This window comes from Gymnoscopelus braueri (genome assembly GCF_963280865.1).
Source record: "Gymnoscopelus braueri genome assembly, chromosome: 17".
NCBI lineage: Eukaryota > Metazoa > Chordata > Actinopteri > Myctophiformes > Myctophidae > Gymnoscopelus > Gymnoscopelus braueri.
Window position 1 is genome coordinate 7529056 of NC_137617.1, and position 12223 is coordinate 7541278.

Sequence of the window (12223 nt, forward strand, 5' to 3'; positions counted from 1 at the left end):
AAGTAATTCAGAAGGCGACTTTAGTACGTACAGTAAGTCACAGTATTATAGGTTGCCAATGTCGATGTAACACTGGCTAACTAGTTAGCCAAGTTAGCGCGACATCCTGTGGCTTTAATTACTGCCTTCCTTAGTTTATACATGCTGTTACAATGAACACTGTTCAGTTTATCAGCATGTCAACATGTCCTCTGCATCATACATAACATGACACTGTCATGTGAATGTTATCTGTCATGATGATAATGGTACTGTAGACATGCTAGATGACCATGCCAGTCTCTTAATGCAGTTCGGTTCTCAACCTGTGGGTCAGGGGGGTCCCCAGTCCCCACATCATTTTTATTTGTATTTATTTGTATTTATTGGGGGGGGGGGGGGGGCAGTGAAGTGACAACCTTTTTAATACCTCCAAAAAGGCCTGAGGACTTGTTTCCATTGCGCTACGATTATGCAATTCATAGAGACATTTAAAGACGTACAATAATATATCCTAGTCATCAACACTAGTAGCAATAAAACATAGGCCTACGTGTACAGTAAACAGTTGGGGGGGGGGGGGGGGGTCATTTCTGGTGTTTAAAGGAGTAGTTCACCCAAATAATTACTCAAATGCAGGTCAATTGTGTCTCCTACCGGGGACTCCGCAGGTCATCAAATTATTGGCTTAGAAATGCGACAAAATCAGAAACGTATCCACAAATTAAAGGCTTCATGGGGTGTGTAATTGATAGAAAATAAGTAATATTTTGGGTGAACTACTCCTTTAAGTTGCAAAAAATAATGTACCTGGTAAACTTGTGAGTTTGAGTTGAGGGGATCTCATGCATGTTGTTGCAGAGAACGAGCATTCACTATACTACCCTGTAATCAGCATTCATATCTGTCCTGAGAGATCCTGTTCAATGACCTCTGTGTTGTGACACCACACACATGCAGCTATATGCTCCTCTGTGTTCTTGCACAATACTCCTGTTGTCATCCCAGTGGTCATGTTTGAGAAGGTTTAACTCCTACAGAGAGTAAATATGCTTTTCCTTTGCAGGAGTCAAAGATGGACAGTTTACAATCCTACAGGTGGTGGAAGCCTTGGGGTAATGTATTGATATCTTTCTCCCCATTTCCTGTCAGCCCACTATCCTATCAATAAAGGCAGAAAAAGCCCCCAAAAATATCTTTAAAAAAAGATAAAACAGTTGCAGCCTGAATGGTAGAGTTCTGTGTCATTTGCTATAGGCCTATATTTACTGAACAGAAACTGAATCAGTCTTAGTCTTAATTAAAACCTGACATCTCATTTTTAATTCCCGATTTGGAATCAGATATTGAATTCAGGGTTATCCACACCAAGCACTATAGGCTATAGCTACAGTATAACTGTAACTTTCACCACCGTTGTTATAGTGGTGGTGTCGGTTGTGGTGTGGACTTAAGTTGGAATCATTTATAACTCTATTATAACTCTATAAATATATTTATAGTTATTGTTATAGTGCTGTGTGGGTGTGGACGGCCCATTAGAATCAGAATATCTTTTGTTGCCAGATACTTTTGCACATACAAGGAATTTGTCTTGGTCAGGTTACTGCATTACACTGAAGAAACGGTAGAGAAACATTTACAACCATTTACTCAAAATATGAAGATAAGCAACTTGAAAAATAAGAAGCTAAAAACTGCAGACAAACTGCATTTGACAATGTGTACTGTTGACTTTATTCTATTAAACTATAGAAATAAATGTATGAAACTATATTCCCATTCATAGCAACATTGTGCCTCTGTGTCAAACACGGAAGAGGAAGTAATCAATCCATAGGGGTCTCTGTGATCTTTGTTCCATAAGTGGATGTGTTAGTTATGATATCCACAGGAATAAACATCTTTTCATCTTGTCCCAGATAGGAAAGTTTGGCTGCAGCATCATGACTTACTAGATCACAACACATCCTCGCAACAGAGAAAAAAATGGACACAATATCTATAAACGGAATTCTTTTGCTGTAAAGCAAACCTCAGTGTTCTGAAGTGTACTGTCTCCTCCTGTGTGTACAGACTGAGTCTAACCAGCACCCAGGTGAACACACGGGGCAGAGGAGTGCAGATGCTGTCCGAAGTTGTGCAGGAGTGCTTTCGACAATTCTCTGTTAAAGAAGGTATGTTCACAGCAGGTCACCTGGCTGTCATGCCGTGTTGATTTCGTCGGCTAAAACTATTACGAAAAATGTTTTTCGACTACCTTTTTTCACTGACGAAAACAAAATAAAGATGAAATAAGAAACTAAGCTACGATGACTAAAACTGAGACTAAATATAATGACAATTTCGTCAACAAATTAAAAAAAACTAGACTAAAATGTTAGTGAGGGACGAGTGGAGAAGAGATCCAGTAGAACTAAAAGACAAGTCATTTTATGTTTGGTTGAGCTCGGGTGTTGCCCTCTGAAAATAGCAGATCTACAAGCTCACAACGTGTCGCGACGCGTTGTGAGCTTGTAGATCTGCTATTTTCAGCATGCAACCATGTGTAAAACCAGCCATTACGACGCCATCAAGGCACCACCAAAATAAATTTTAGTTGACTAAATCAACTGTAGATTTAGTCGACTATAATCTCATGATATTTAGTCGACTAAAACCAGACAAAAACATTTCAGATGCCTAAATGACTAAAACTAACTGGAATTGTATTCAAAAGATTATGACTAAAACTAAATCAAAATTTGCTGTAAAAATCAACACTGCGTGTGTGTGTGTCCGTAAACATGTGATGTGACAATGAAGTTGATTCTGATTCATTTCTGATATTATGTCAATGTCAGGAGAGTCAGTCACTGGATGACGCACTGTCGTTATAACTTCAGAACTACTATATTCATCGTAGAAGGATGAGACGGGTTGCATTTGAAAGCTTGTCTCAGCTTCTCAGACAGACATCTTTAGACACTGAGGTCAACAATATAAACCTCTTCATTGCAGTCGTGTCGTGCCATGTTGTTTTGTTTTTCTGTGTTGTCTTTTGTATTAACAGTGTTGTCGTTTTGCGTCATGTGTTTCCATGTTTTTTTTCTTGCTTGGCCTTCATGTTAACCACTTAAAATCCCTATTTTGGGCAAGTCATTATAGCCGGACATTTTCAAACGTTCAAAAATAGCAAATAGCAGAGCTACAAGCTCTCAGCACGTCCGCACTCTGAGCATGTAAATCTGCATTTTTTTTTGTGTCGTGTTCATTGGACCACGTTGTACTCATCTCAGCAGCATCTCTCATCGTTTCCTTTCCTCCACAGTGGAAGTGCTCATAGCGTTCTATGAGAACAGACTGAAGGACCACCATGTCATCACTCCTCACGTTTTACTTGGCCTGAAAGCACTGGTGAGTGGAGGTCCTCCCTGTCAATACGTGTCTACAGTGGGAAAGAATTGTGCTGAAACGTATATACTGTACTTAGTTACTCCAGATAATCTCCCCAGTCTAATTCCTCTTTCTCCAGTCTAAACATCCAGCGTTGCCTCCTGGGTCTGCTGTCTCCATTCTGAGGTCTATATTTCAAGATGTCCATGTGCAGGTGAGACCAGCCTAGCAAGAGCCACATGTAGGAAGACTACTGTAGCATTTAACAATAACTACAATAATGCTACTAGCATAGCGTATTTCTTAAATGCACACATGGTTACAAAGTGATATGATGCATTTACTTGCATGTGTAAAGTCCTGAAGAGTTTATCTGCACAAATGCAGTACAGATCAATGAAATCAATACACACACAATGGTTCTCTTTTTTATTACTGACATCCAAACCATCCTATTAGTGTCTCTCTCCTGGGCTCTGGCAGAAGCATTATGCATTATTACTGTTTACACGGCTTGGTTGAATGCTCGATTCTGATTGGTCAGTCATCGGTCATTATTTCTGGATAATGACCGATGAGCTCTATAACGGACCGCTGTGTAATCAGAGACTCAGAGCACCTGCTCGTGCCAAACTGCGCTGCTTGGTTCTATGCTTTATCCAACATGACAACCATGTAAACACACAACCAATATCATTTAGGCTACAACTAAACGTTGCTCTCAAGAATGTTTTTGAAAACATTTGAAGTCAGAAATAGACGATGCAATAACCGAAAAGTGATTCTATTTGATCCACTGCACTTCCTTGTTTATCGTGGCACAACAACGGGGGAATACCAAAACGCTCGCCCCAAAACACAGTCGCCCCGGGGCAAATCCGGCGGTCTTACAGGCAAATCGGCGGTATATAAAATGGGGGGCAAGTGTGTTTTGGGGCGAGTTTTCCGGTTACCTTGTGGAATACTGTCATTTGTTTTCCGAGGCGAACTTATGGAATACTTTCATTGCTGTAAGCAAGGAAATACTTTGTTTTGTTGTTACTTTTGGGTAAATTTATTTATGTATTTATTAAGTGGCCGTGTAATAAGCGGGATAATGCATGGGGAGGTGGTCATTATTGAAATTTAAAGCCCTTCAGGGTGGTTATGCACCTCGGCTCCGCCTCGGTGCATAATCACCCTGTCGGGCTTCAAATTTCAATAATGACCACCTCCCCATGCATTATCCCTTGTATATACTAGTAGAGCCTGCTGCCTATGTGAACTTTTTAGCATGAGCTACATGCATAATGACAGCATAATGTGTGTGTTTTCTCTAGTCCCTGATGTTGGCAGAGAGAAACTCTGTGTACACTATTCTGGTCAACCTCATGGAGTCCAGAGAGACAGGTGAGCACACACACACACACACACACACACACACACACACACACACACACACACACACACACATACACATACACATACACATACACACACACACACACACACACACACACAGAGAGAGACAAAGGGACAGGAGGGGAAGAGTGTGTGGGGGTATTCAATAGCATAATAATAGAATATTGCATATGTATTGATGTTATGGCAGCAAAAGGAAATTCTGTGGCTATATACTGTATCACTGGTTTAGTGAGCACTGTTTCAAACTGTTCAATGTAAACACGCGGCCAACTGCAAAGCAGTTAGACATTGAAGAGATGCGTTGTCATGGAAATGGTAAACAACCTCTCTAGCCAGTTGTGGAAGATGTTCTTCTTTTGTGAGTCTTTGATCTGAACTAACCTTTGGGCTTAAGGTGTGTCCGTGTTCTCCAACCTCTGATCTTTTTTGACCTCGTCCTCAGAACTGAAGAGCTTGGGGGCGGACTTTGTGTTTGGTTTCGTCCAATCAATGGACGGCGAGAGGGACCCTCGGAACCTGCTGCTGACCTTCCAGATCGCCAAGGACATCATCGCCAGAGGCTACGACATGGGTGAGAGCCACGCACGCACGCATGCACGCTTGCACACACACGCACGCACGCACGCACGCACGCACGCACGCACACACACACACACACACACACACACACACACACACACACACACACACACACACACACACACACACACACACACACACACACACACACACACACACACTTCGCTGTCTCTCACTTTCCATCTCTCTCTCTATCTTAATCATTTGAATTTAATCTCTTTTAAATCCATCATCTCTCTCTCTCTCTCTCTGTCTCCGTCTCCCAGGTAAATTCGTAGAGGAGTTGTTTGAGGTGACATCCTGTTATTTTCCCATCGACTTCAGCCCAGTAAGTCAATCCCTTCTCCCTGTTTACCCAGCTGCCTTTGCAAAGCAGGACACACACACACACACACACACAGACACAGACAGTCGTATCATCACACACGTCCTGTTAACCCGTGCGGCCTCGACAGGAAGTAATAGCACAGTGGATGTCTTCCTGTCTGTCTGTGTTCTACATCTCGTACAATTTCACACGTTCATGAATCTATATGATCCACTATTTAAATCTATAGATATCATACATAGTGGGATGGATTCATGTGAAAATAATTACAGGTCTTTATTTCATTTTATTGTAGAAGCTATTAAGCTATTAAGAAAATGAGTATACCATTGGTTCTCAAAGTGGGGTCAAGGGACCCCCAGGGGTCCTTGGGGGTGTGTGTTAAATGTGTTAATATAGCTTCACAATAATTTGAACCTTTTATACTTTGGCTATTAAAAAATAGCAGATATACAAGCTCATAGCGCGGCACCGAGTGCCGCACTATGAGCTTGTATATCTGCTATTTTTGAAAAATCTTGAACATTTGTGCAAACCTTTTGAATATATATATTTTTAAGCGAACATTTGGAACTCAAATCTTTAGTTCTGGGGGTCCCTGGAACAAAACATTTGAGATGGGGGTCCACGGCCAAATACATATCATTTTGGGGGTCCTTGACATGAAAAGGTTTGAGAACTACTGATCTATACAACCTCTTCATTCATCCTACAGATAATGAATTGAAATATAAGCAGTCAGAACGAGAACTACGAGACGACCTCGGCGAGGTTGTCTTGTCTCACAGCGTTTTTGTTGCTTTAACCTCAGCAGGAAGCTGAGCTGCAACACAGCCAGGGTTTACGGCTCAGGCGCTGACTGTTTACTACGTCGCAACAGACTGATGGCTTCATATCACGTTTGTTTACTGGCAGTCAGGTTCACATCAACACAAACCAATAGAGATTGTGGATACATACGTGAAGGCCACGGTTGTTTCTGTAAGGAGTTTAACAGTAGCGGGTAGTAGCGGGTATGGCAGAGAGGTTTCACTGATATATAATCTATGACGGATTTGGTGACATCATGAAGAAGGAAAATCACATGTAAACATCTTTTTCACACCAAATACCGGTGTAATGGAGGAATTGGTTATTGATGCCTATACAATTTGGGGATCCTTACTGGTCTGTAACTCTGAGAGTGTACAAATGGAACCAAATGGACCCTTACGGGTCCATTTGGTTCCATTTGTACACTGTCAGAGTTATGGGCCTTCTTGAAATTCAAAAGTTTGAGAACCACTGAATAAATAACATTTCCATTAATAATGGTTAAAGTGCAGCTACAAGTTAGTAAAATAATAATGTGAATAGTACAGTAAGAGTAAAAAACAGTAGTGCAACATCAACTGAAGCATTCAAAAGACAACATAATTGACTACCGTAAATGATCATATCATGTGATAAATTACGTGGTATCGGAATGGCATAGATAGACTACCAGCTTTTAGGCTGTATCAGCAGCTTTTCCGATACTGGTATCAACGCAAGAACTATAATTGGTGCATTAACATGAGTTCATATTAGATGTGCTCATTATCATCTTTCATAATGATTCAGACCATGTTGTTTCAGTAGCTGTGTGTGTGTGTGTGTGTGTGTGTGTGTGTGTGTGTGTGTGTGTGTGTGTGTGTGTGTGTGTGTGTGTGTGTGTGTGTGTGTGTGTGTGTGTGTGTGTGTGTGTGTGTGTGTGTGTGTGTGTGTGTGTGTGTGTGTGTGTGTGTGTGTGTGTGTGTGTGTGTGTGTGTGTGTGTGTGCGCGCGCGCGCCTGTGTGCTTGCATGCATATGCGCGTGCAACTCAATGGTTGACCACTTCCTCCCAGCACAATAGAAGTAGTTCATATTCCCTTGAGTTGTTTTTTGCACGCGATACACTGCATTGTAAGGCTTCAGTTACAATCTGTCCTAAAGGTAGAGAACACAGTCGAGCTCACTGTTTCCCTAGATTCATTGAAAAACATGACGTGATGATGAATTGAGTACAATAGACCATAAATGGAAACAAGCCCCCTGGGCTTTTTGTGTTATCCTTTTAGCATAGTTTTTTTTTTTTGCTGTACTTTTTTCAATCTGCTAAGCATTTTTTCTTTGCTGTACTGTTTTCAATCTGCTAATTAAGTATTTAATCAATCAATCAAACAAACATTTGAGCCACCTGGAGTTGTAGCGGTCACCTACAAACATGCTGTTGTAACGTGCATGTCATTATTCTTATCTTCTCTCCACTCCCCCCCAGCCCTCCAACGACCCTCACGGTATCACACAGGAAGTGCTCATCCTGTCACTGAGGGGCGTGCTCATGGGAACGCCGCTCTTTGCTGAGGTAAGATGCTTTACTTTTGGATGTAGGCTTCTCTCCTAATTTATTTAAAGGACCATACTGCCATCTTTTTTTTGTCTATTCACACAGCTTTGGCCATATGTCATACATACAGTACCATAAGCATAGGCCATTTGATTGATTGATTGATGTACTTTATTTAGTAAGACATGAGAACATCAGTACATGGAAGTACAAATTCACAATACAAGGTCTACTAAACTGGGAGACTCATTAAGCACTGAGCTTGTTTAAGATGAAATCCCCATGCACACAAATCATGATGACATATACAAGAGACAGATATACACACTACTATACAGAATGTCATACAATCAGCTTACAGGTTACTGGTATGAAGAGTGAAAAAAAAAAAAATGTACAAGAGAAGAAAAAAAAAGGGGCGGGGGTAGGTTAAGACTTAGACAGGGGCCATTTTCGAATTGCAGCCTCTTGAAGGTGTATCTTTAGGGCAGTTTTGAAAGTGAGTAGGGTTTTACACTCCTTTACTCCTTTTGGTAGGGCATTCCACATTTTTGATGAATAGCATGAGAACAAGTTCATTCCCTTTGTTGAGCCAAATCTGGGTTGCTCATGATTTCCCTGTTGATATTTCAATATTTATACAAACATTTATATTTTCACGTTGTTACTACTAAACCGTTACAGAACGTACCCGAATAATTCAGTGAATGTTGGCAAAATGTTAGGCTTGGCATCGATGTTCAAACATCACTAATGGGGAAAATGTGCCTATGATTATCTCAGTTTTTCTAAGCAGATTTTTAATGAAATTCATCTTGTAGAGCTTGCACATTCATGCTGTAATCCAAACGAGGACCAAGCAACTTTGTTCTCCTTTGCCCTAAAATGCTCCAATTTCTAAAATGCGTGTGATATCAGTTAACGTTGCAGTGACAGAATGCTGGTGGTTAATGTGTTTCTATGGGTTCAGAATGTATTCATGCTCTGTCTCTCTTCTCTTCCAGTTCCTGTTGCCTCTGATCATTGAGAAACTGGACTCCGATGTTCAGACCGCCAAAGTGGACTCACTGCAGACCCTGGTGAGAAACCCTCCATCTCAACCTCCTCAGTGTTTTACTGTGCCATTGATTGCTTCATCTGGGACAACATTTACCACTGCAACACTGAACCGAAGTATACACTGGACCCCCATATACTGGACCACTGTCTACACTGGACCCCTGTCTACAATGTCCTGTTACACATTGAGTAAAACAAAGGTTTTAAGAAGAGTGGTGGTTGTAATGTCTCCTTCCAAAGAAGAGAGTAATTTTTTGAATACATTTCTGTATTGACATACCCGGAATAGTGACGCCAGGTTGAAAGTGGTTAAAATAACATTTATATTCTTTAAAATAAGTCCTGGATTCTAGCTTTAACATAACATCATATCAATATCATACCACTCTTGTGTTTCCCTCTGTTTCCAGGCTGCATGTGTAGAAACGTACCAACAGCAACACCTGGCTGAGTTCCTACCTGGCCTGTGGGCTTCACTACGCAGAGAGGTAGGGGTGTGTGTGTGTGTGTGTGTGTGTGTGTGTGTGTGTGTGTGTGTGTGTGTGTGTGTGTGTGTGTGTGTGTGTGTGTGTGTGTGTGTGTGTGTGTGTGTGTGTGTGTGTGTGTGTGTGTGTGTGTGTGTGTGTGTGTGTGTGTGTGTGTGTGTGTGTGTGTGCGTCATGGAAGCTGGAGGAACAGTCTCCCTTAATGTACGCAATTTATCCAGTGTAACCACTTCAGCCCTGTATACTTCACACCGTCACACTGAATAGCAAACATTAGCCATATAGAAATTATTTGCCTGTAACGACATGCCCATAATACAGACACCAAGTTGAAAGTGTTTAAAAACACAGACAATTCCTTCCTGAACTTTATATAATATAACCAAATGAGTGAGTTTATGTTGGTATTTTGTGTTACTCATCCTGCTACCAACCAGAGCATTTCCTGGTTCGTTCAGATGTTTTTTTCCATCAGGGTGTGGAGGACAGACACTCAGACAGTAGTTGAGCGTGTTAGTTGCATTATATTTTTATTCATATGCATTCTCAATAAATATGTCAGTCAATTAATCAATCAATCAATCAATCAATCAATCAATCAATCAATGAACAATGAAGCATCTGTTGTTCTGTGTGTGTGTAGGTGTTCCAGACCACCAGTGAGAAGGTGGAGTCTGCAGGTCTCGCTGCTCTCGCAGCCATCACTTCCTGTCTGTCCCGCTCCGTCCTCAGCTCTGACTCTGACGACGGACTGAGCGTCTTCCTGGAACTCATCCTCAGTGGTAGGCCTGTCACTTTGAGGGTTTTAGTGGAACATAGTCCAATTGTGTGTGTCTGTGTGTGTATGATTGTGATTAATTCATATAATTAGTTAAAGCTGCAATTCATACGTTTCTTTAGAGAATGAAACTATTTTAACCAATTTGTATGGTAGAGCATAACTAACAGTGTATTTTGGTCTCCCTGCTCTTCTATTGAGAATTGTGGATTTTGTGGTCTGGTAGGACACCTACTGGTTGAATAGTGGTACTGCCTTAAATTACATTTCTGAAAAGATCAAGCGCCATTAGCTCAGTGGTAGAAATGCTGGCACTCACGAAGAGGACCTGGGTTTGGGTCGGGTAGGACATGAAAATTACGTATTGCAGCTTTAATATGATAGCACACCATCTGGTTGAGTCACACCAATAGGCTTTGGTTCTAATTCTATAGATTGTGGTGTGTTTTTGTCGTTGCAGACTGCAAGCATCACCTGGCTGAGCCGGACCTCAAGCTGGTGTGGCCCAGTGCCAAGCTGCTGCAGGCTGCGTCTAGCACCTCCTACAGGGCCAGTCACATCATGACAGCCGCTGTCATACCCTCCCTCATGGAGCAGTACAACAACAGAACACAGGTCCAAACCATCTCATTTACAAACTAGCAAACAACAACATTTTCTTATTTGTTAAAATGTTGTGTATGTGCTCGTGAGAAGCACATTGAGTTTGCCTGTATGTGAAATCTGCTTGACCAGTGATTCCCACCCTTTTTCATTTCAAGGATTCCCAATTTGATGCATTAGGCCAGTGGTTCTCAACCTTTTCAGGCCACGACCCCCCAAAATAATCATATTTGAACCGGGGACCCCCCACCCTGATTCCACAGATAAATATTGTGAAAATAGACGATCTACAAGCTCGCAACGCCTCGCAATGCGAGGCGTTGCGAGCTTGTAGATCGGCTATTTTCAAATCTTTTGCCTCTTTCTTATGTTATTTGACAATTTGACAATTTGACCAGTTTTTATAGTTTGTTGATCACTTTTGATGCTGTAATGGTAATTCTTTTTAGGTATTAAAAAGCTCTTAAAAGTCCTTAAATTGGCACTTCACTGTCATCTGGGGACCCCCCCCCCCCCCCCCAAATCATGTGGGGACCCACAGGTTGAGAACCACTGCATTAGGCCACAGACCCCCACTTGATATGATGTGTATGTCCCCAATCTACACTGTAACATCCTCTCAGTGTTCATTTAACTCTGAGATTAAAGCACAATACATACTCTGGAAAATCTCCTGGTTCGGAAAGGCTTCCCGAACTATAGTTTGGCGAGTCAGCCAGGACATCTGGAGGTCCATGGGTTCCGAGGGAAAGTTCTGGGACTGCCCTTCCTAAGCTCTGAATGACGTCAATTTATAGTTCTATCACCTCCCTTTTATGAAGAAAAGTTTGGTCGTCGGAAGGAGTATGTAATGTATTGCGCTTAACTCTCAGAGTTACAGACACGTACGTTTACATTTGGTTCTCAACTATCAATTATTTAGTTGGGGACCCCCAGGAACCCCCCCATGTTGAGAACCATTGTGGTAGACAACTAACGTAATTTTTTTGCACATCATTTTACTGTAAATGTAGAACTTCTTGGCCGATACCGATGTTTAAAATGTCAATTTAGCCGATACTGATACCGATATTTGCTCATTTAGTTTTTGGTGTTATTATTTCCCCCCTTTGTGCCAGGGAAACAAAGAAATCTTCATTATAAGAAATAACTGTTCAGCATCTGCAGAAACACAATATAATTACCTCCTAACTCTTGTAACTTTAACCAGCAAAAAGTTTTACCGATGTTGACCGATAGTGGCAAATATCGGCCGATACCGATATGTGGCCGATATATCGGTGCA

General features: G+C 41.5%; 1 protein-coding gene across 2 annotated transcripts in view; it reads left to right on the top strand.

The window, feature by feature from the left end:
* mms19 (MMS19 homolog, cytosolic iron-sulfur assembly component) overlaps window positions 1-12223 on the top strand; it is a gene marked incomplete at its 5' end in the record, with an annotated part of 29220 nt that overhangs the window by 864 nt on the left and 16133 nt on the right. For both annotated transcript variants that reach the window (XM_080454296.1, XM_080454297.1), the window contains 12 exons: window positions 1046-1094; window positions 2056-2156; window positions 3290-3375; window positions 3494-3568; window positions 4674-4743; window positions 5201-5329; window positions 5604-5665; window positions 7945-8031; window positions 9018-9092; window positions 9483-9560; window positions 10201-10339; window positions 10796-10950. In XM_080454296.1, the coding sequence (XP_080310422.1) occupies window positions 1046-1094; window positions 2056-2156; window positions 3290-3375; window positions 3494-3568; window positions 4674-4743; window positions 5201-5329; window positions 5604-5665; window positions 7945-8031; window positions 9018-9092; window positions 9483-9560; window positions 10201-10339; window positions 10796-10950 (1106 nt within the window). The remainder of the gene's footprint in view (window positions 1-1045; window positions 1095-2055; window positions 2157-3289; window positions 3376-3493; window positions 3569-4673; window positions 4744-5200; window positions 5330-5603; window positions 5666-7944; window positions 8032-9017; window positions 9093-9482; window positions 9561-10200; window positions 10340-10795; window positions 10951-12223) is intronic.